We start from the raw sequence: 21,520 nt of genomic DNA, 5'->3' as shown, positions 1-21,520 counted from the left end.
TGGAGTAGAATATTATTTGTTTGTTTATCTGGGCTGTTTTACATTCCTTCTCCTTTTAATATTACAAGGGTGCTTCAAAAAGGATGGAAAAGCTTTCTTTAAGAAGCTCAAGTACTCAGGCTAAAATCATGGGCACTGTAGTATCAATATTGGTGCAATGGCAGTGGTTCTCTATGAAGGCCCTGCAATCATATAGATCACATCTCAATCACCATCCCTTTCAGTTCATTTTTCTCTAAGCTTATCACTATTGAATTGGGTCATAGGTGGCCTTCTACTTGCTGTTGAGTACCTCCTACTTGTTCATAGCATTTTACAGATTCAAGTTATGAGAATATTGCCATCAGAGCTAATTGTGGTGTTCGTATGCAACTTGTTTGCGACAGTTATATCTGAACCAGTATCTTTAATGCTAGACATGAACTTAAGTGGTTGGAGACTAAGGGCTGATATAGCATTAATGGCCATTGCATCCTCGGTATGAAACTAATGGACTACCGTGACAAAGAAGGCTATTGGTAACTTCTGACCAGAGGAATTCTCTCTGATCAGGGATTTGCTTCAGCCTTCAGCAACATTGTCTACACTTGAATCCTGCACTTGAAGGGACCTCTGCATGTCAATCTTCAGGCCACTGTCAATTGCCACAACAGCTGCTATAGGTGTCATATTCATTGGTGATGATCTCTATCTTGGGAGGTATAGCATTCTCTCCCTCACACACGGACATTAATTTTCCCACCTTTGGGAGTTGAATATTAAAATAAATTCAAAGAAGTAGATGCTATTTTCCATGACTGGATTATATTTGGTTCTTAATAGTTCACTTGTCATTTTTTTTTCTTTCTAACGTTGCATTGTGGTTGGAGCTATAATAATATCAATTGTGTTTTATGCAGTTCTATGGGGAAAGGCAATAATATTTTGCACGTCATACACACATTTCAGTTCAAAAAATAAATTGTACAATGTGTGCATTAACAATTACCCTTTTGATATGTATATATTTCTCTCTCAAGCCATTGTCAATAGCCACTGCAGTTGCTAAGGGTGTCGTATTTCTTGGTGATGCTCTTTATCTTAGGACTATATAATTCTCTCTCTTTCTCACAAAAATGCACAAATATAGAGACACAGATTCCCTTTTCCTCCGGAGTAGAACAATTATCAGAGTACTATATCAAGAAGAAAAAATCAGCTACTACATGTGTTAATTGCCTTGCATATATTTTTCACAATTCATTGTCCTTCTTTTCTTCCTAATGTTACAGCGTTATTGGAGCAATGATATTTTCAATTTGATTTTAATCTGTCACATGGGCAAAAGCTAAAGAAGAATTGAGAGAAGCCTATTGCTATGGTAGCTTGGGATCTTTGGGATCCTCATCTGATGATAAGACCCCTTTGTTGGAGAGCTATATATTTGAAGGTATGGGATCCAAACCATTCTCATGTGATTTAAACCAGGACAGTTTGAACTAGATAGAGGAATATATATATATATATATATTGGTTAAAAAACGATGCATCAAAAACTAAAACACTACATCAAGTTCAGGACACAGCCTGTTAAAATACACTCCAGTACAGTCATCCTCAAAAGCAGAAAGAACCTCCACAGGAGGCGGACTATTAAACATAAGAAAATGTAACTCCTGTTCGGCACCCATTCTAGCAAGCATATCAGCACACCTGTTAGGTTACCGGTAGTAGTGATTAAACTGGATTTGCTGAAATGTTGCCACCAGCTGCCTGCAATCATCCAAGATAGGAGATATTACATGGTTTTCATAATCTGGGTTTTTAAACACATCCACAACTGCTTTTGCATCTAGCTCAACAATAAGGCAAGGTATGTTCATATTACAACAAAGCATAAGGCCATCCCTCAGCCCCCACAGCTCTGCAACAAAGCTGTTTGTTGATATGTGTGTGTATATATATATATATCATCTCAGCAAGGCAGCAGCTTATGTACAACGATACGACAAATAGTCTACAACTTAAACTGAAATTTTAGTGTCACCTATAGAATAAACACTATAGGACAACAACAATATTAAATAAAGAAATGTATATTACTAACAGAGGAGCCATGCTAGTACCAATAAATGGCCACTGGAATGACCAAGATTCAAACCCCCCATCAAATTTGAACTACTAATATTAGTTATTGGATGAAAGAATTTATCAAAACTATGCAAATTACCTCATTATGGTACAGTGAAAAGTCATCGTGGTCCTGATAGAATTGAAGGAAATAATGAAGAAGCAGCAACAATATGCACTTCTTGGTTTTCAACTCCAACTCTCATGTTTGGTATGTTTGGTAAAGATGGATTGGAGAAGAAATAATCTAGATCAGATTCAACATTCACAGCACCCTCTAAGGCCTTAACCACCATAGACATGGAAGGCCTCCTTGTGAAATCATTTTGCAAACACCATGCTGCAACTCTCATCATATTCACAACTTCACCTCCATGTAATTGCATATCTTCACTGCACTTATCAACTAAATCCAGCAACCGATCCTCCACAATATTTTTCCTAAAAAGATCAAGTAGATGCATTGCTTCCTCTGGCTGAGAGCGATCTATATTTCTCCTTCCACACAAAATCTCCAAAAGCACTACTCCAAAACTATAGACATCTACCTTTTCTGTAATCACTGAACTCAACCATTCTGGAGCCATATAGCCAGGAGTCCCTCTCATGTTTGTCACAACTTGGCTTTGGTCATGGTCAACTAGTTTAGACAACCCAAAATCAGAAACTTTTGCATTAAAATTCCCATCTAAGAGGATGTTATGTGGTTTTATATCCAAGTGAACAATCTTCTGCCTGCAATCCTCATGCAAATAAGTTAGTCCCCTTGCAATTTCAAGGACGATCTTCTTTCTATGCTGCCAATCAAGCAACATCTCGGGATTTTTGTGAAATATCCATCTATCTAATGATCCATTAGACATGTACTCATAAACAAGAAGCATATGATATTTCTCAGCACAAAATCCAATTAGTCTAACCAAATTGATATGATGGATGCTGCCAATTGTTTCAACCTCTGCCAGAAACGATTTCTTGATTTGACTAAAACCATCAAGACGCTTCACTGCCACTTTTGTGCCATTAGGTAGAGTCCCTTCGAAAACTGTGCCAAATCCTCCCACACCAAGCTCCTTATTGAAATTTTCTGTTATTGCTTGCAAATCATCATAAGAGTATCTTGTGGGCATCCCTGGAATATGATCCAAATAATACTCCTCAGCTTCATCTACATTTTCCTTTTTCCAAAACAGTAAAGTAAAGATTCCTATTAAAAGAAACATAATAAGCAAAGATCCGAGGCTAGATCCCACTATTATTTGTTTCTTCTTTTTATGGTTTGTTTGTTGTCGAGGAGGTTCTGAACTTGAGACATTTTGGACCTTAATGAAAACTTTAAGGTCAGTATTATCTTGATCAATGGCCATTAATGAAAAAATTTGGGGTAGTAAATAGCAATTCCCTACTCGTGTGCTCGAATTATAAAAAGCAGCTTTGCACGAACAATTTTTTAAGCAAGCCTGTTTACAGCTATCTAAACTTATATGTTGGTAATCTGGATCTATATTTGGGGGGTCTTGATGAAAGAGAAAGTATGTGATGTTATGGAGCTCTAAAAGAATGTGAGTTTTGGAAGCTGCACAAGACAAGGGAGTAATCAGGGAGCAGCCATGGTCAGGTTGCGTTTCTTCGATGGGCTGAAAATAGCTTGTTGCTTTTATAGGTCTAGGACAACTACACTGGCCGTTTGTACAAATACCATAATTTCCGCAAACTGTAGGGAAAGCACAGGAATCAGTAAATCTAGTGAATAAATCTTGTACTTCTCGCCAAAAAAAATTATACACTTTCAAGTGTCCATTGTCAGCCCCTAATCTCATATACCGATTTGGGGAGATTTCTGTTGAAGGAAAAGTCCAAGATGACCAAAGTAATTTTCCACCATCGCTGAAGAGAGTTAAGTTGTCCTTCAAAAAAAGAATATTACTGGTATTCTCGAAAGTATAAGTAAAATAGCGTTGGGGAGGATTAGAATTGATATAAGCAAATAACCCTTGCCTGGTGACAGAGAACGAAAACAATCTTCCTTGACTAGTGAGTTGCTGCCCCGGCACCAATTTTTGCCCGACAACCAGTGTGTCGGTTGGGTGATCAAAAGACTGCCAAACTGTTGCACTCTTGTCATCCAAGAGCTGGAGGTTGCACGTGTCGGTTAAGTTCAGGCCAGCCACAGATTTACTGAAGATGTTTGTGGACCACACCGTAGTTCCATTAGCATCTTTCAACACCAAACCTTTTTCTGAAGTAAGCCGCAAAGTCGCATTAATGCTAACAGGATTCTCTGGGTTAGCAGACCATACTACTTTTGGACCGTCAGATTTCGAAATATTGACATCGTTGTCGTAAGAAAGAGAGAAAATGGCGAATAGATGACTGTTGCACGTTTGATTACAGATGAAGCCACAACCACAAGCAGCACCATATGCAAAACCATTGGAGAAATTACTTAAAAGTATGATTCTCGCAAATGATCCATCATCGAATTTCACAGAATCAGGAGCAGAAAGACTGTTGGTCCATGAAGTAGAAGCGTCTGCAGCAAGATAATTGCCAGGCAGGGCTGTGACTAGGAATAGGATTGGACAAGAAGGTGTTAGAAAAAGAACAAGGTAAAGAAGAACAGCACAGGAAGCCCAGCTGCTCATACCCATTGTCTGTAAAACACAATCTAGAATCAAGAAAGGCCCAGTGGGCAACAGGACAAGGAAAGAGAGATTTATTGTTCTTTAGTATATCTAAAGAATCCCTTCAGTTCAGTTCCGCCTGAAACCTGTAAGTCTGTAACTGATATGCTTATGGATGACTGGTATACTCCAACTACTTTAGCGAGTGGACGAGAATATGGATCCTTCCCTGGTTGACCTACAAGTCCACAAGCAGCAGGTGCTTTACAGGAAGGATACTAATTAACTTATAAAGCAGTACGCCTGATATTAATATAACGCCACCCTTTTATAAAAATAATTTATAATGAATCATTATTTTCATTCTCTTACTTGGACAGTTTGCATAGTTTGCTTGAGTCCTCAGAAAGTAATATGCTGTAGAGGTCACAAGCTACCACCACACCACTGAGAGCATTCTTGAAGTTGTTTTATTTATTTATAGAAAATGAAAATACTACTATTAATCATCAGAGTTGACAAGCCAGGCCAGAAGCATCCAGGCGGTTTAGATACAAAACAACTTTAAATGGTGGAACGGAATATACTAGAAAATCTACAATCTAGTTGCATCCACATTTGACCAAGGCATTGGCACAACGATATGAGATTCAATCAATGAAAAGGCCCTTACTCAGTGGCAGGGCCCGAATTTTGGTTAAGAAAAATAAGATTAAAAAACATGATTGAAAGCAAAATTGATCAGGAAAATATTAGTTGATATTAATTAAAATAAAGAAACAAAAATAATCAATTTATATCTAATAATAATCAATTAAAGATTTTAATCCAAGTCATTAAAAGTTTAAACATATAGTTCATCAATTACTCAAAATAAATTGTGAAAATAAATGAATGCAAAAGTATTAAAAATATAACAATATACCAAGAAAGTTGTATACCGCTTCATTACCTTGATTAATTGTTATAAAAAAAAAATTAGAATTCAACTTTATTTCTCATTTGTTGTAATTAATTAATTATAAAATTTGAGTTTGCAGTAAAAAGTAAAAACTCATATTTTGAAACTATAAAAGAATCAAGAGATTGAAGGAAAAAAGATCTTTGGATGAATAGAAGAATTAGAGTTTTGGTGTTGCGTAAAAAATAACTCATAATTAGTTTTTTTTAAATAATATTTTTAAGTTTAAAATTTGGACCCATTGCTTTGTGTTAAAATGCTGTGAGAAATTTTAATCGGTTTGGTAGATGAATTTGTTTTGAAGTTTGAACTTAAAAGGTGTGGTTATATATGGGAAAATTTTCAAATATTGTGAAAGAACGGGTGTCATGAGTTAATTTTCATATTATTATTAATGTAATGGTTGGAAATAAAAATATGAGTAAAATTTCACATTGAATAAGAATAAAAACAGATAATAGTAAATAACTAAATATAACATAGTTGAGTCCAATATCATAGGTTTAAATCTTTTGAGTTAAGTGATATCCCTATATCTATCTATACTATTTATAAGAGGGTTCTCCTCTTTGAATTAAACTTTTATGTGATTCAAAAATAATTCTAAATCTTATGGAAAAAACTTGAGGACAACCCAGTAAAAATATATCTCTGACACCACTTAAACTGCCTACAAAATAAAAAACTCTCCTACTAATATTTGGACTGGACTTTTACATGGTTCAGAAATACTTCTAAACCTTACGATTAATAATGAAAAAACTTGAGGACAACGTGGCAAAAATATATCTCCAACTCCACTTAAAATGCTTACAAAATAGGACACCCTCCTACTAATCCATATTTTCAAAACAAACTTATCCAAAACTAGCCTCTAAGCACGTGTATTGCGCATGCTCAAAGGTTCTTATATTTTTTTTGTAAAAGTTAATAATTTACATCTATTATGATTTGGAAATATATATTTTTATTTTTCAAACAAATAAAAATAATAAACTTTAGAGATAAGTAGAAATTGTAATTTATTTTTTGAAGGTATGTTTGAAAGTGGTGTAGTGATATAGAGAAAAGTTTGGGTAGGAAAAGTAAGGTGAAAGTGAAGGGAAAGAAGGCTAAATTTTTATAGTTTTCTTAGTTTTTTATTTTTTTTAAATTGGGGGTGTTTTGCCTTTACTTTTACTTTTATTTGGATGAAAAGGGAATAAAAAAAACTAAATTTTAAGGAATAAAAAGATAAATGTGAAGAAAAAAAATCCTAAATTTTAGGAATTCTCTTTTTGAATTCAAAATAAATTTTGTTATTTGACATTTATGACCCTATTTCTAAGAAAAGTAACCCTTCATTAATAAGGGTATTTTTTAATCACATAAAAACATAGTTCAAAGAGGAGAATTCTCTTATAGATAGTATAAATTTAGAAGGGAAAAAAAAATTATGACACTAGACCAAAAAAAAAGAAAAAAGGTCTCATCACATGTGCAAAGCGCATGTGATGAGACTTGTATTATATTAACTATTAAGTTAGAGACTCCTTTAATTTATTAGTATTACTAGTCTTTCCCTTTAATTTATTTTTATTTTCTATATTATTATTTTTTTTGTTTTTTAGAGATAGTTTCAATATACTTTTTCATCTTTATTCATTTATTGTGTTTTGGAACTAGAGCAATTACATTCACTCGTGCAAATTTTTTTTGTCTATTTTAATATAAGAACCTTCTTTTTCTATTTTATATACTCATTCATAAAACACCTCACATCATATTATCTATTTATACAAAAATTTCATTAACTTTTTTTAAAATTATTTTAATTGTTTCTCTTTCATAACATACAACAACCACAATCTATTCTCTTCTTTCATTCTCAAGATATATAAATAAATAATAAATAAATAAACCAAATGTAAAATAAATAGTGTTAGTGAAAATTTACACGATTACATAGAAATTTTGCAAATTTACACATCTTTAACTTGACTAATGTGAGTAATTTTGAGACTTGAATGTGTAAAAATGAGGAATTTTTTTATTTTGCATTTTTTGATGCAAATGTTCTTAGTTATTTTGTATTAACTTTTGCACTCTTGTCATCGCAATTGCTTTTGAATATTTATATCGTTAGAGTATCACATATGACAAAAAATCATTTTATCTATTTTGAAGTATCATTTCAACACACCCAACAGCCATTGACTACCACCATGTACAACCCCACTGCCAAAAACCACCACACAATCCAATCAATGACACAAATCTACGGCCAAAATCCGATCAACCACCATATCCAAAATCCAAAAAACCCACACCCAAAATCAATCACCCCACCAAACCCCCGGCCAAACGCACAAAAACCACAACCACAAAGAAGAAAGAACGGCGAAGAAGAAAAAAAGAAAGGGAGAAACAGGTAAGCAATAATAAAAATAAATAAATAAATGAAAAGAGGTGAAGATAGGAGGAGACAGTCAAACAAACAGAACAGAAAAAGAAAGAAATAAGAAAAAGTGGGAGAAGAAAGAGAGAGGGAAAAGTAAGAGATAGAAATAATAAACTTTTATTTATATATATATATTTTTTTAACCTTTGTTCTACAGTGTACAGTCAAAGATGGATTTGCACTGAACGGTGAAGAAGAAAAAAAGAAAGGGAGAAAGAGAGGTGAAGCAATAAAGAAGAAAGAAAAAAAAGAATATAAGAACCTTAGTATTGGAGAATGCTAATGTCAAATTTAAGAAAAATTTAGAATTTTAAGCCCCAAAATCATCTGCATTGGAGAATGCTAAACAGAAATATTGCAAATCTTTTTGCAATACTTCTACAGTGTAATTCTAAACATAGAATTGCACTTTAGCAAGTATTGTAAAAAAATAATAATATTTTATTTGGAAGAAAGCTGAAAATGAGAGAGATGAGAAAGAAGATATAATTTTGAGATATATTATTTTATTATGCAGATATATTATTTTAATAAGTAAAAGAGGAAAATAAAAGTTTGAAATGTGGAGATATTGTAAAATGGTATGGTATAATAATAAAGTAACTTTTTAGAATTATAAAATAAAGTAGATGTGTAGATATTATAAAATGGTATGCTATAATGATAAAATAACTTTTTAAAATTATAAAATATAGTAGCATTGAAAATGCTAGTGCTATGAGAATAGAGGCGAAGATAGGAGGAGATAGTCAGACAGACAAAACAGAGAAAGAAAGAAAAAAGAAAAAGTAGAAAGAAAAAAGAAAAAGTGGAAGAAGAAAGAGAGCGGAAAAAGTAAGAGAGAGAAATAAATTTTTTATTTATTTATTATTACTATTTTTTTAATGTTTAAACTATCGTGCAGAGTCAAAGAAAAAAAGAAGAAAAAGAGGTGAAGCAATAAAAAAGAAAGAATAAAATAATAAAAGAAAAGAGGTGAAGATTGGAGGAGACAGTCAAACAGACAGAACAGAGAGAGAGAGAAAAAAAAAGTTGGAGAAGGAAGATAGAGGGAAAAGTAAGAGAGAGAAATAATAAACTTTTTGTTTTTATTTTTTTAACCTTTGAGCTCCGTGCACCGTTAAAGATAGTTGTGCACTGAACGTTGAAAAAGAAAAAAAAAATAGATAATTACAATCTACCCACCTGTGGTTTGCCTCTAATTCTATATGCTTACCTGTGGTTCAAATTTTGACACTTTACCCACCTATGATTTCCTCCGTTACTGAACTGTAACCCACCTCTCCTTCAGCCGTTACTCTAACACATAATATGTCAAAAACAAAAGCCTAAACGGATCAAAACACTCCTCACATAAAGAACATACACAAATATGAAGAACATTAACCCAAAAAACTAAGACAAATCAAATCAAGCAATATCATCCAACTTGCTCACCAAACTAAGATCCTAGATCCAAGGCAATAAATCTATAAAACCAAAGTAGATTGCAACAACACCCAAAAACAAAAAGTAATTTCCAAACCCCATTTCAAAAATCATACATTACAGCATAGAGAAAGAGCGAGAGACACACAGAGAAAGAGCGAGCGCGAGAGAGAGAGAGTGATCTGCAAAACTAAACCCAAGCATGGATTGCCTCTCGGAGAGAGACAGAAGAAGCAAGCGCACCAGAGACGAAAGAGACGATCACGACCGAGACCACAAGCATCGATCGTCTCACCACCACCGCTCTTCTTCTTCTCACTGCCACCGATCTGGTCAAGAGTGCTCTCACGAGGATCAAGAAGGAAGTAGAGACTGCGATTCGAAGAGGGGGAACAAGAGGGAAGGGAGTAGAGAGAGGGACAGGACTAAGCATCGCGACGCAAAACACGAGCTGTCCGATGATGAGGAGCTCGAGAGACTGTACGATAAGGACGGGTTCGTGGAGAGGCAGCATTCTTCATCGCACAAGAGGAAAGAGAGAGGCGCGAGCGAGGAGAGAGGCGATGGAGTTAATAAAAGAGAGAGGCGCTTCAGACCCATTTCCGTACAGGTCCAAGACTTTGATTGCTCTAAAGTCTCCATAGGCAACATTATTTGTGCCTCCTTTGCTTTCTGTGAAGACGATGTTCGCTTCTATGATGCTCTCGTTAATGGGGTCTTCTTCTCTCTCTCTCTCTCTCTAGCTAGGATTGTTGTGTTTTGTGATTTTTTGAAATGGGGTTTGGGAATTACTTATGTTTTTCTTTAATGTTTTTGGGTTTTTTAGGGAAAGTAATGGGATGGAATTTTGGCTATCAGTTTTTAATGATGGAAAGTTAACTGAGATTGTTGTAATGTATGATTTTTGAAATGGGGTTTGGAAATTACTTTTTGTTTTTGGGTGCTGTTGCAATCTGCTTTCTTTTTGTAGATTTACTGCCTTGGATCTAGGATCTTAGTTTGGTGAGCAAGTTGGATGATAATGCTTAATTTGATTTGTATTAGCTTTCTGGGTTAATATTCTTCATATTTGTGCATGTTCTTCACGTGAAGAGTGTTTTGATCTGTTTAGGCTTTTGTTTTTGATATATTATGTGTTAGAGTAACGGCTGAAGGAGAGGTGGGTTACGGCTCAATAACGGAGAAAATCATAGGTGGGTAAAGTGTCAAAATTTGAATCACAAGTAGGCACATAGAATTAGAGGCAAACCACAGTGGGTAAAGTGTAATTATCCAAAAAAAAAAAAAAAAAAAAAAAAGGAAGAAGAGAGGTGAAGCAATAAAGAAGAAAGAAGAAAGAATAAAGAAAAGAGGTGAAGATGGGAGGAGACAGTCAAACAACAGAACAGAGAAAAAAGAAAAGAAAAAGTTGGAGAAGAAAGAGAGAGAAAAGTAAGAGAGAGAAATAATAAACTTTTAATTTTTATTTTTTTAACCTTTGAGTTATATCATATAGTCAAAGATGGTGTGCACGGAATATCTTATCAAGATTGCTAAAATTAAAATTTTAGCACTTTAAAAATCTATTTTATTTATTATATCATCTTACTTTAAAATATATCAAACATCAAAATTTTATATTTTTTATCATTTCATTTAAATAATATAAACTACTCATTAAAATAATAATAATAACTTAACACAATAAACCTAACCACCTCACTAACATGAGATATATATATATATATATATTTTACAATTCATGCTACAGTGAGCTGTACAAGTATGCCAAAATTTTACAATTTGAGAGTTTTGATGGAATTACTTTTTTGGTATTTTGATGCTAAATTTAGCATATGCCCTTTAGAATCCTTAATGAGGATGCTCTGAGAAATAATAATCGTATAACACCCCAAAAGACCCACTCTTGCATAGAAGAAAGTGACATTATTTTCTTGAAGCTATAACTTTAAAAATGACATTTTCCTCCTTTTTTTTTTTTTTTTTTTTTTGAGTTAGAATTGAACTTATTTCCACCAATCCGTATAGGTAATGTTTAAAGTTGTAGCAGTCCATGTACTGCAGTATCATGGTTTAAGAAATATGTACGAGTCAAGAAATATGCATGACCATGATCAGAAAAATTACACCCGACTCGAATTGAAAGATTTATATTAGATAAATAAAAAATTATAATAATAAAAAAAAACGTTATACACTGGAAAACCAAAGATGAATGTGGCCAGACCCTATCTATTCCAAACACTGCATGTGTACAACCCAAAATATTATACGAACTGGCTACTCGCTATATAAACTAGAAGTACAGACGGACCCATGTTTGGGCTTGGGCGCTAATGGCCCCCCGGCCGACCCAATGGGAAAAAAAAAAAAAAAAAGACTGTATATTCTGCTTGAAATTTGAATTTGGACCAAACAAAAATTGAACCAGGCCCCCACCTCTTGCCCCTTGAAACCAAAAATAGCCCAAATGGGTTGGGTCCTGTGAAGAGTAAGTTTCATCTTTTCATCCGTTGGTTTATTTTGGGGATTATGCTTTGGGTTTTGTTTAGATGGGTTGGTTTTGTTTATATATATATATATCAAAGAGAGATAAAAGAGCATTGTTACGATATTATACAAATAATAATTAATCTTAGCAAGAATGTTACTAATAAATTAGTATTTTAGTTTAGCATCTTTTTGTTTGTCTACTTGTGATTTGTTCTCACATGATTTTTTTATTATTTTAACTTTAGATTTTTTATTTTCGTGTTTTACTTAGCAATAATAATTAGTATTACTACAACATTTAGTAAAGTTCACAAGATAATTTTGAGATTTAGAAGAATTTCGAGTTTCTTTTTTATATAGATAATTGCATTTCAATGTATTGAAAATAGTTATTGTAAGGACTCAATTTGGATTAGACCTAGAAAAAGGATGGGTTTCTAACCCATCAAGCTCAAACAATACATTTTTAGAGAGTGGGATGAAGAATTAGGCCCTAACAGACAGGCAACTCTAAAAACAGAAATTCCAACCATTGGAGGTCGAGGCATCCAGGTTGCTCCTTAAGGTCGCTCCTCGGCACTCATCTGAGGAGCTTCCTCCCTTTCTCTTTTTCTTTTCCTTTCTCCCCCACCCCCCCCCCCCCCCCGCGAGTGCCGAGGAGCTTCCTCCCTTTCTCTTTTTCTTTTTCCTTTCCCCCCCCCCCTCCCCCCCCTCCCCTCCCTCCCCCGTTGTAACCATCGAATTATAAAAAAAAATGAAGATAAAAAACTATAGACACAGAAGCAACACACAGCATCTAAGCAAAATAATGCCATGCTGATAGAAATGATTTTCTGGTGAACTTCATGTGTACACTAAAAAAGCTCCATATTCCATAACCAAATTAAACAACATACGAAAACATCACCCCACATAAACAAGAACATTTCCAAAGTTAAACATACCCAAGAAATAGGACATGCAACAGAAGGATACAGACAGGAACTAGACACAGCTGCAATGTTCCAGAAAGATAGAATAACCAACCCACTTTTATTTTTTATTTTTTACCAATTTGAATGACACATCAAATATGCCTTTTATGAAAGTATGTTAGTATGGACAAGAAACATCCTGTATAAAATGATAGAAAAAATCCAGCATAATCTAAAAGTTATCCAGAATACCTACCTCAACAAATGCAGGACCACAAAGATCTGGTTCAGTTTGAGGGATCCATATCTTGTACAACTGATGGTTAAAACTAGAAGCAGTATCGCCCTCAATCCGACCATGCTTAGATGCAACACAATAATCATGTGCAAGATACTTTCCAGCAAAAGATACAAGAAACCTGGGACAAAACCATCCTAACACGTAAATACAAAAACTTCTTTTATTGGTATGTCACACATGCACCAAATGGGTCTTGAACCCACAATCTCACCCTCTATCCACTATTNTCAAATATATTGTCTGAAGAGAATCGCTTATTATGTTCTTCCAATTGTACTAAAAGCTTCAGATATGCTAACAGCAGCTCTAGGGTAGGAGACTTGTATGGCTCACTAACATAGAAAAAGATGTGGTTTTAACTCAATCTCAAACCGAGCTTGACATATCACAATTGTGACTAATCAAAACAACCCAGGCTCAAGATCGTTTTGTTAGATGAGCTCAAGGTGAAACTATCTTAGGCTAAACTTATTCACTCCTTAGCCTAGCACAAGAAGAAGTGTATTATAAGGACTCAATTTGGATTGGACCCAGAAAAAGGATGGGTTTCTAGCCCAACAAGTCCAAACAATACATTTTTAGAAAGTGGGATGAAGAATTAGGCCCTAACAGACAGGCAATTCTAAAAACAGAAATTCCAACCATTGGAGGTCGAGGCATCCAGGCTGCTCCTTAAGGTCGCTCTTCGGCACTCATCCGAGGAGCTTCCTCCCTTTCTCTTTTTCTTTTTCCTTCCCCCCCCCTCCCCCTTTTTTCTGTTCTATTTGGTTCTTCTTATATAGCCCCTCTCTTTCTTCTCTTTCTTCCATCTGTTGATCATCCATGTGCTTTCCTTCTGATTGTCCGTACCATCAGCTGTACTATCAGTACTCAAGTGATTTACAGTGACCAAGGTTATCCAGTCCAGGAGTCACATCTCCATTAATATGGCCAGGGGATTAGGTGAGCGCATTTATTATGAAGGTGACAACCTATCCTGGGCTCATCTCTCCCCCCCCCCCCCGCCCCACCACTTGGGGTTAGTCTCGGTCTGCAGAGGACAGGGATATCCTCGACGGGGATTCTAAGAGCTTAAGCCTTCATACATCGTCTTCGTACAATACTTCTTCCTCAGCATGGGCCCTGGGCCAGATATGAAGTGGGCTGATGTTACCAGGCCCACAGGCCCCACAGTTATTTTATCTCTTTTCATTTCTTGATAGTTTGTTAATAATAAATGGATTCTTTTTATCATACATCAACCCTCCTCACTAGAAGTTCTGGCTTCACCCCTAGCAAACCCCAAAATCTACAAATTATCTCATTGCTTTTACAATTTCATCTTTAGATATGCATTTTCAATGTTGCATAACCCCCCATTGTCCAAAGTTCCATGAGGAAAAAGTAATACTTTATAGAAAAAATCTAGTATCATAAAAATTTTCACAACTTCTTACCACAATTATAATGTAGTAGAGTAGATTTGATAAAGAAAAAATGGTGGATCCATTCGTAAGTGATAGTTAACCACTCACAGTCTGTCAAATCAGAGTTGTGACAAAAAAATTGTAGAATAATTTGAGGTCCTAAAATTACACTATTTTACAAAAACAAAAATATCAAATTCTAAGTAAATTTTATTAATCAAACAAACCGACTCCAACCAACTAGTCAAAATGTGTCACATGTGAACTTTTACCACAAGCAAAAGCGATAAAGGAATATTACATATCATGAAAAAAAATAACACTTGATAAAAATTGACCAATCTGTCAAGAATCTTAGTCCATCCCAATCAAATCTTAGGACTAAGAGCATCCACATTGGTAGTGCCAAAAATTTAGCTATTTGGCACCACAAAAATCTATTTTATCTATTTTACCTTTTCACTTTACAAAACACCAAACATCAATAGTTTTATTTTAGCTTTCAATATAATAAAATAATATATCCACTACAATAAACAACATCACAACCACTACCATTGCAACTGCCACCACCACCATAACCATCACTGCCACCGCCACTCAGGTGTCCTTCTAAGATGGTAATTGCAATTTTTAATTGAATGGTTGTGGAGATGGTCATATCTTTATTATTATTATTTTTCAATATTAAAGGTAATTAGTTGTAAATTTAAGGCAATTAGTTTTTTTTTTCAATATTAAAGGCAATTACTTATTCTCGCCTTTTTCTTCTTCTTCAGCTCATTTTCCTTTCATTTGTTTCCTCACTACAACTTCCAAGTTTGTAGTTCGCATTTTTTTTTTTTTATTTCTTCCAGTTTACGCATGCAACAATAAAGACAGGTGAGTCCATTAGCAAACATTCACAATCCAACCACATAGTTAATACAAATTACAGAAAAGATCAATTTTCAAAACTCAAAATCCATCATATTTCTCAAAAACCAATTGAATTCAACACACAAAAACCTTAAATTAGCAACAACAACAACACCAAAAAAAAAAAAAAAAAAATCCAACTCTCCATTCACAACCCAAAATTCAATCAAAACTCTCAAAATTTTCCCCAAATATTAAAGGTGAGATGGATCGGCGAAAGGGGTGGGCAGCGAGAACAATGGCTAGGCATGCGAGAACAGTGGCTAGGCATGCGAGATCGGCAGCTGGACAGGCGAGATCGGCAAGATCGGTGAGGTCTGATGGAAGCAACAAAGAGCAAATGGCTGTGGAGAGGGAGGAAAGAGGAGCAACAACAAAAATGGGAAAGGAGGAGAAAGAAAAAAAGAAAAGAAAAAAAAAATTAAAATATTCTGAATAGAGTGTGAACACAACATAAAATATATATATATATTGTTTTACCTTTGAGCTATAGTGCACAATTATTTTTAACTGTGCACTGTAGTTGAGAAGCCAAAATTTTTGGCTTTGGCTCCACCAATTGAGCCCCAATTTTATAATTGGTGGTGCTAAAAATAGCTATATAGGTTTTTAGCACGACCAATGTGGATGCTCTAAAGTGTGGTTGTTGACTTGTATTATATTTATTTATTTATTTATTCATAAAGAGATCATTTTGCCTCCATAAACTATAAAAGCATTTTCATCAAGTGTGCCAAATGCCAAATATTTGGCATTTGGCACACCAAACACTAAAAAACCCCTTCCATGAGATGTTCTAAATGCTATAATATTTGGCACACATGAACAATACTGTTCCATCTTTGGAACGGTACGGACGAAAATGCTAAAAAAATAAAAATTTATTCATTTATTTCTCTTCCTTTATGACTTTCTTTCTTCTCTCTCTTTCTTTTTTCTTCTTTATTTCTCCGCCTCTCCCTTCATCTTTTGTCACTCTCTCTTCTTTTTTTCTTCTTCTTTCTTCTCCAGAATCTTCACCTCTCCCTTTTTTTCTCTTTTTTTTTCCCCTCTTTTTTTTTTCTTTTTTCAGTCACTTCCTCCACGCCTTTCTGTCTCTCTGTCTCTTTTTTTTCTTTTTCTTTTTCTTCTCTCTCTCTCTCTCTCTCTCTGCCTAGATCGTTACCATTGAGATTGGCCGTCACCGTGGAGTTCGGCCTCACCAATGAGGTCGATTGGTGGAGATTGCATGTAAGTTTGGGCTTTTTTTATTTTTATTTTTTATTTTTATTTTTTCAGTTGTGGATTCGATGTGATTATGGGTGTTGGTGGAGTTGGGTTGATTCCATGTGATTTCAATTGGATAAATGGTGTTGGTTTATCTCTTCATTTTTTATTTTTATTTTTTATCTTTTTGTGTTGATTTTGGAGATTTTCTTTAAGTAGTATTTAGTGGTGGTGGCGGCCAGTGGATTGTCGTTGGTGGTGGCGGGTTGTACCAATGCTGTGGGTGGTGGTGGCGGACTGTGCTTATGTATGGTGGTGGGTTTGGGCAGTTTTTTTTTTTTTTTTTTTTGGGTTGTGGATTCCATATGATTGTGGGTGGTGGTGGAGTTGGGTCAATTCCATGTGCTTTGGGTTGTGTAAATGGAGTTGATCCATCTCTTCTTTTTTCTTTTTTCTTTTTTAGAGTTTTGTGTTGATTTTGGAGATTTTTTTTTGAAGTAGTATTGGGTGGTGGTGGATTTGTTACAGTTTTGTGCTTGTGTTTGTGTACAGTAGTGTGTTTTTATTTTGTATTTTTTTTTATATTGATGGTTTTTTTTTAAATATTTTTATATATTATTTTAATGTATAAAATTGAAAAATAGAAGATGTGATGAATGGTGAATTGTAAAATGGTATGTTAAAATAATAAAGTAGGTTTTTTTGATGTGTCAAAATGACATATTTATAAAACACTTGATGGGAATGCTCTAAGCCAACTAGTGATCCTACATAGGCATAATAGCAATCATTGAGGGAGAGAGAGAGAGAGAGAGAGATGGCAGAGAACTGTTGTTACAAGGGTGTTCTGCCATTTTCAACTATGGTTGTAGTAGAGTGCATAAAGGGTAATCTATCTCTAATTGATGTGTCCAATTTGTCTAGGGGCTAGCATATTGCCAAAGGGTAATCTATCTCTAATTACTTCTTGCCTTCATTTTACAATTTTGTTTCACATTCCAATTATAATAATGCATTCTTGTATTATAATTACATTTTGATCCAATTCTATTTGTAGAATACTATATAATAACTTAACTTTGGATTTTCATTGAAATGCACTCTCTCATTTTCTCAAATACAAAATTAATGAGCTTTACTTACAGAGATTATCAGGCTTTGGATTTTATATCCGGATTTTTTTAGCTTGGTTTAGTTTTGACTGTGGTTAACAAAGGGTTTGTTTTGAGATATGATTGGGTTGTTGACAGGCTGGCCTAACGCAGATTTTTTATTTTTGATTTAGGGTGGAAAGAAGGTTTTGGGTTTTGATTAAATTGTGAGGGTGCCATTGGTTATTGTGATTAAAGGATGAGAGAGAGAGAGATAGGTTTTAAAGGAATGTATTTTTTTTTTCTTTTTTAGAAAAAAAAAAAAAAAAAAAAATGTATTTCATTTGTTCTTTTTCCCTCTCCTTTTAATATTATAAGAATAATGCTAGAGATACAAACTATTATTTCTCCTTTTAAAATTATAAGAAGAGTAATTCTATCGTACCCCCTCTTTTTAGGGGGATACGGTATTCACTAGTGTGCAACCTGCTATACCAAGTGTTAGGGTACTTTTCTTTTACACCTAATTTTAATTGAGTACCACCTATTTTGTTTTCAAATACCACTAACAAGTTATTGGGGCTTCCCAAATATTTTTTTCTCTATTATCATGTTAATAACAAATGTTTCATATCTCGTTGCTTAAATTGAGTTATAATATAAATTATCACAAAAAGCCCAAAAACCCATATTTTATCCAATTTTATTATCATTATTTAGCTAAGCCAAAAACCAGCCCTATAAACATATCCTATTCTATTTAAAGCCCAAGAATACTTATACTTGGCAATATTTGAAAAGTCCATGATTCAAATCCATGGCAAAACAATTTTATCAATGGAATTCAAATCCATAATCAAAGCCCGTGGTTTAAACCCATGGTAATTTATTTATCCAAAACTCAATTCTCATTAATAATATCAAAGCCCAATTCTCATTGGCAACATCAAAACCCAGTTCTCGCTGGCAATATTTAAAACCCAATTTTTATTGGCAACATCAAAACCCAGTTCCCGTTAGCAATATCAAAAACCCAATCTTTATTGGCACTATTTTATCAAAAAACCCAAGATTATTAACGCTTGGCAAAGAGAAAAGTATCGTGACATAATTATTGCTTAAGTGTTACGATGGCAAAAAACCAGGCAATTGTTTTATAAAAGCTCATAGGGAGTTATCTTGAAGAATATGTTCTCACATTATAACCCATGAAACACATGGTCATCACTTGCATCACAACATCCATAAAATATATTTTCAACACTCATGGAAAATACTCGATCCCACAAGCTTATCATTTAAATTATGATGCGACTATTAGAAGCCATGAACGTTATTTATGGAATCTATCATAGTAAAGGTTATTTTCAAAGGTATTTTGAAAACTTGTCATATTGCTTCAAACATTACAATTAATTGCCCAAAAGACCCATTGCAAGTATCTATAAAAACCCAAAGAATATTTACTAATAAAAGTCCATGAGGAAGGAAAGCCTATGGCAACATGTGTTGTTGATTTTGTAGGATACACACAACCTAACCCAAGGGCACTACCCCAGGTGAATAGGCCCAATCTAAGAGATCTCAGCAAGAAGTAGAGGACTGAAAGTAGGCAAAACAACTCTTGTTCATCCCTGACCAAAGTACAACAAGAGAACCAAGTCCTTAAAAATGAACTAGAGGTTGTCCCATCGACTTTTGGTCACCCTCTACCTGACCTGAACAGTACCCGAGGCTTGTAACATCAGCTAAAGTCTAAAGGGTGATGGAGCTCCATCATCTTTTTCAAGACTACACCTCCAGCGGAAGGGGAGCTAAAACCAAATTATTCAAACTCCAGCAAATTGATGCTATAAATGTTAAAAACGTTCAAGACATGATTTATATGCCAAGCCCATAAATCCTAAAGGGAGAAAAATTAAGAACATGTGGTTTGGAGGGCATAAAGGGACCTCCAGCAGAACCCCCTGAAGTAGGCTTAGAACTTGACACCTGGCTTGGGGTGTTGAATCTTACTTCTTAGGGGTCTAAATCTCAGTTGCAGCTTTAGGATTTGCTCTTGATACACGCCCCAATCACATTGATTAAGCTCTGCCCTAGAAATCCTGACATGTAATGCAAAATCCCATCATTACCCAAAGAAGCAAAGCAGCCCATAAAACAAACCTTCTACTTCTGACCAAAAATCCCAAGAAGATTAGCCCTGGTTCTCTATCTCTGATTAACCCTACGTTTTTTGGACTCATGTTAATTAATGCTTCCCTAAAACTCTATTATAAATGTATAAGCATCTCAGCCCAAAAAAACAACAACTACCCCCCTAAAACTCTTGATTTATTTGCCATTTTACTTGTAGTATAGCTCTCTTTAAGTTCACTACTCATCTCTTTCAACCCACATTCATCTAACCTCAGACATTGTTTCCTCTCCTTTACACAATCACAGCTCATAAATGCCTCCCATTACTTATAAACAACCCACTGCTCACAAAAAGCCTTAACCTCAGAGTTAATCTCATTCCACTCACTCAAAACAACCCATATTGTCTCATTCATGCCTTATGAACACACACTCATCAAAATCTTAATCTAATACTTGCTGCACTAAGCTAGAGATCTTTCTCTCCCTTCATTTCATCCTATTTTTTTTCTTCTTTTATTTGTAACAATGGAGCCTTTAATCCTTGTTTATTATTATTATGATGAAGGATATAATGTATTTGTAACAATTGATTTTTTCCCTCACATTGATGTAATAATAGCTGAAAGTACTATAAATTCCCCTAATCCAGACACACAAGGACCCCCAAGACTGAATACCTTCATAAATTTATTTAATCATTAACTTCTGGACTTTTAAATGTAATTTCACCTTTATAACTGGAGGATTGATTTAAACTATGATGCTGTAAAAATGACTAATAATATAACAAACTAACAATAGTAACGTGTTTATTGGGCTTTATTGTTATTTTCTTGATAGGGTGCAGCCTCTATCTCTTGCTTGGGCGGACTTCTACAACACTGAAAGCCTTTGGGCTCTATTTCAAGGGCTCATCGTCGAGTTTCAGCTTGGCTACCCCATACTCTATTTGGGAACATCAAAATTTTTCCCTCGACACCAGGTTACCAAATCTTCACGTTTGACGGTACCATCCTCACATTATGTAATTCCAACATCACATGTAACAGTTATTTTGTCACATTTGGTTGTTCCCTTATTGTTTCTCACATTTTACTGTTCCCTTATTATGTCTCACATTTGACTGTTCCATCCTGACATTGTATAATTCCAACATCATATGTGACAGTTATTTTGTCACATTTGATTGTTCCCTTATTGTTTCTCACATTTGACGGTTCTATCTTGATATTATACAGTTTCAACATCACATGTGATAGTTCTTTTGTCACATTTGGTGGTTCCCTTATTGTTTCTCACATTTGACGGTTCTATCTTGATATTATGCAGTTTCAACATCACATGTGATAGTTCTTTTGTCACATTTGGTGGTTTCCTTATTGTTTCTCACATTTGACGGTTCTATCTTGATATTATGCAGTTTCAACATCACATGTGATAGTTCTTTTGTCACATTTGGTGGTTTCCTTATTGTTTCTCACATTTGA

The 21,520-nt window shown here is 34.5% G+C and overlaps 1 protein-coding gene and 1 long non-coding RNA gene across 2 annotated transcripts; one reads left to right on the top strand and one right to left on the bottom strand.

Moving 5' to 3' along the window:
• Positions 1–1,472: 1,472 nt before the first annotated feature.
• Positions 1,473–5,024, bottom strand: LOC111986901 (G-type lectin S-receptor-like serine/threonine-protein kinase SD2-5). Its single transcript, XM_024018594.2, has 2 exons — positions 2,210–5,024; positions 1,473–1,752 (listed from the first exon to the last, which is right to left on the bottom strand). Exon 1 carries the CDS (start codon positions 4,758–4,760, stop codon positions 2,232–2,234), a length of 2,529 nt encoding a protein of 842 aa, XP_023874362.1. The 5' UTR covers positions 4,761–5,024; the 3' UTR covers positions 1,473–1,752; positions 2,210–2,231.
• An 11,506-nt stretch (positions 5,025–16,530) lies between these two features.
• On the top strand, positions 16,531–18,451 carry LOC136064354 (uncharacterized). Its single transcript, XR_010625984.1, has 2 exons — positions 16,531–16,824; positions 18,086–18,451. It is a non-coding gene; the product is annotated as an uncharacterized LOC136064354 (long non-coding RNA).
• The last annotated feature ends 3,069 nt before the right edge of the window (positions 18,452–21,520 follow it).

The sequence above is a fragment of the Quercus suber genome, unplaced genomic scaffold (genome assembly GCF_002906115.3).
Source record: "Quercus suber isolate HL8 unplaced genomic scaffold, Cork oak 2.0 scaffold_2, whole genome shotgun sequence".
Classification (NCBI taxonomy): Eukaryota; Viridiplantae; Streptophyta; class Magnoliopsida; order Fagales; family Fagaceae; genus Quercus; species Quercus suber.
Note: the sequence above shows the minus strand (reverse complement) of the source record. Positions and strands in the feature narration are given on the sequence as shown.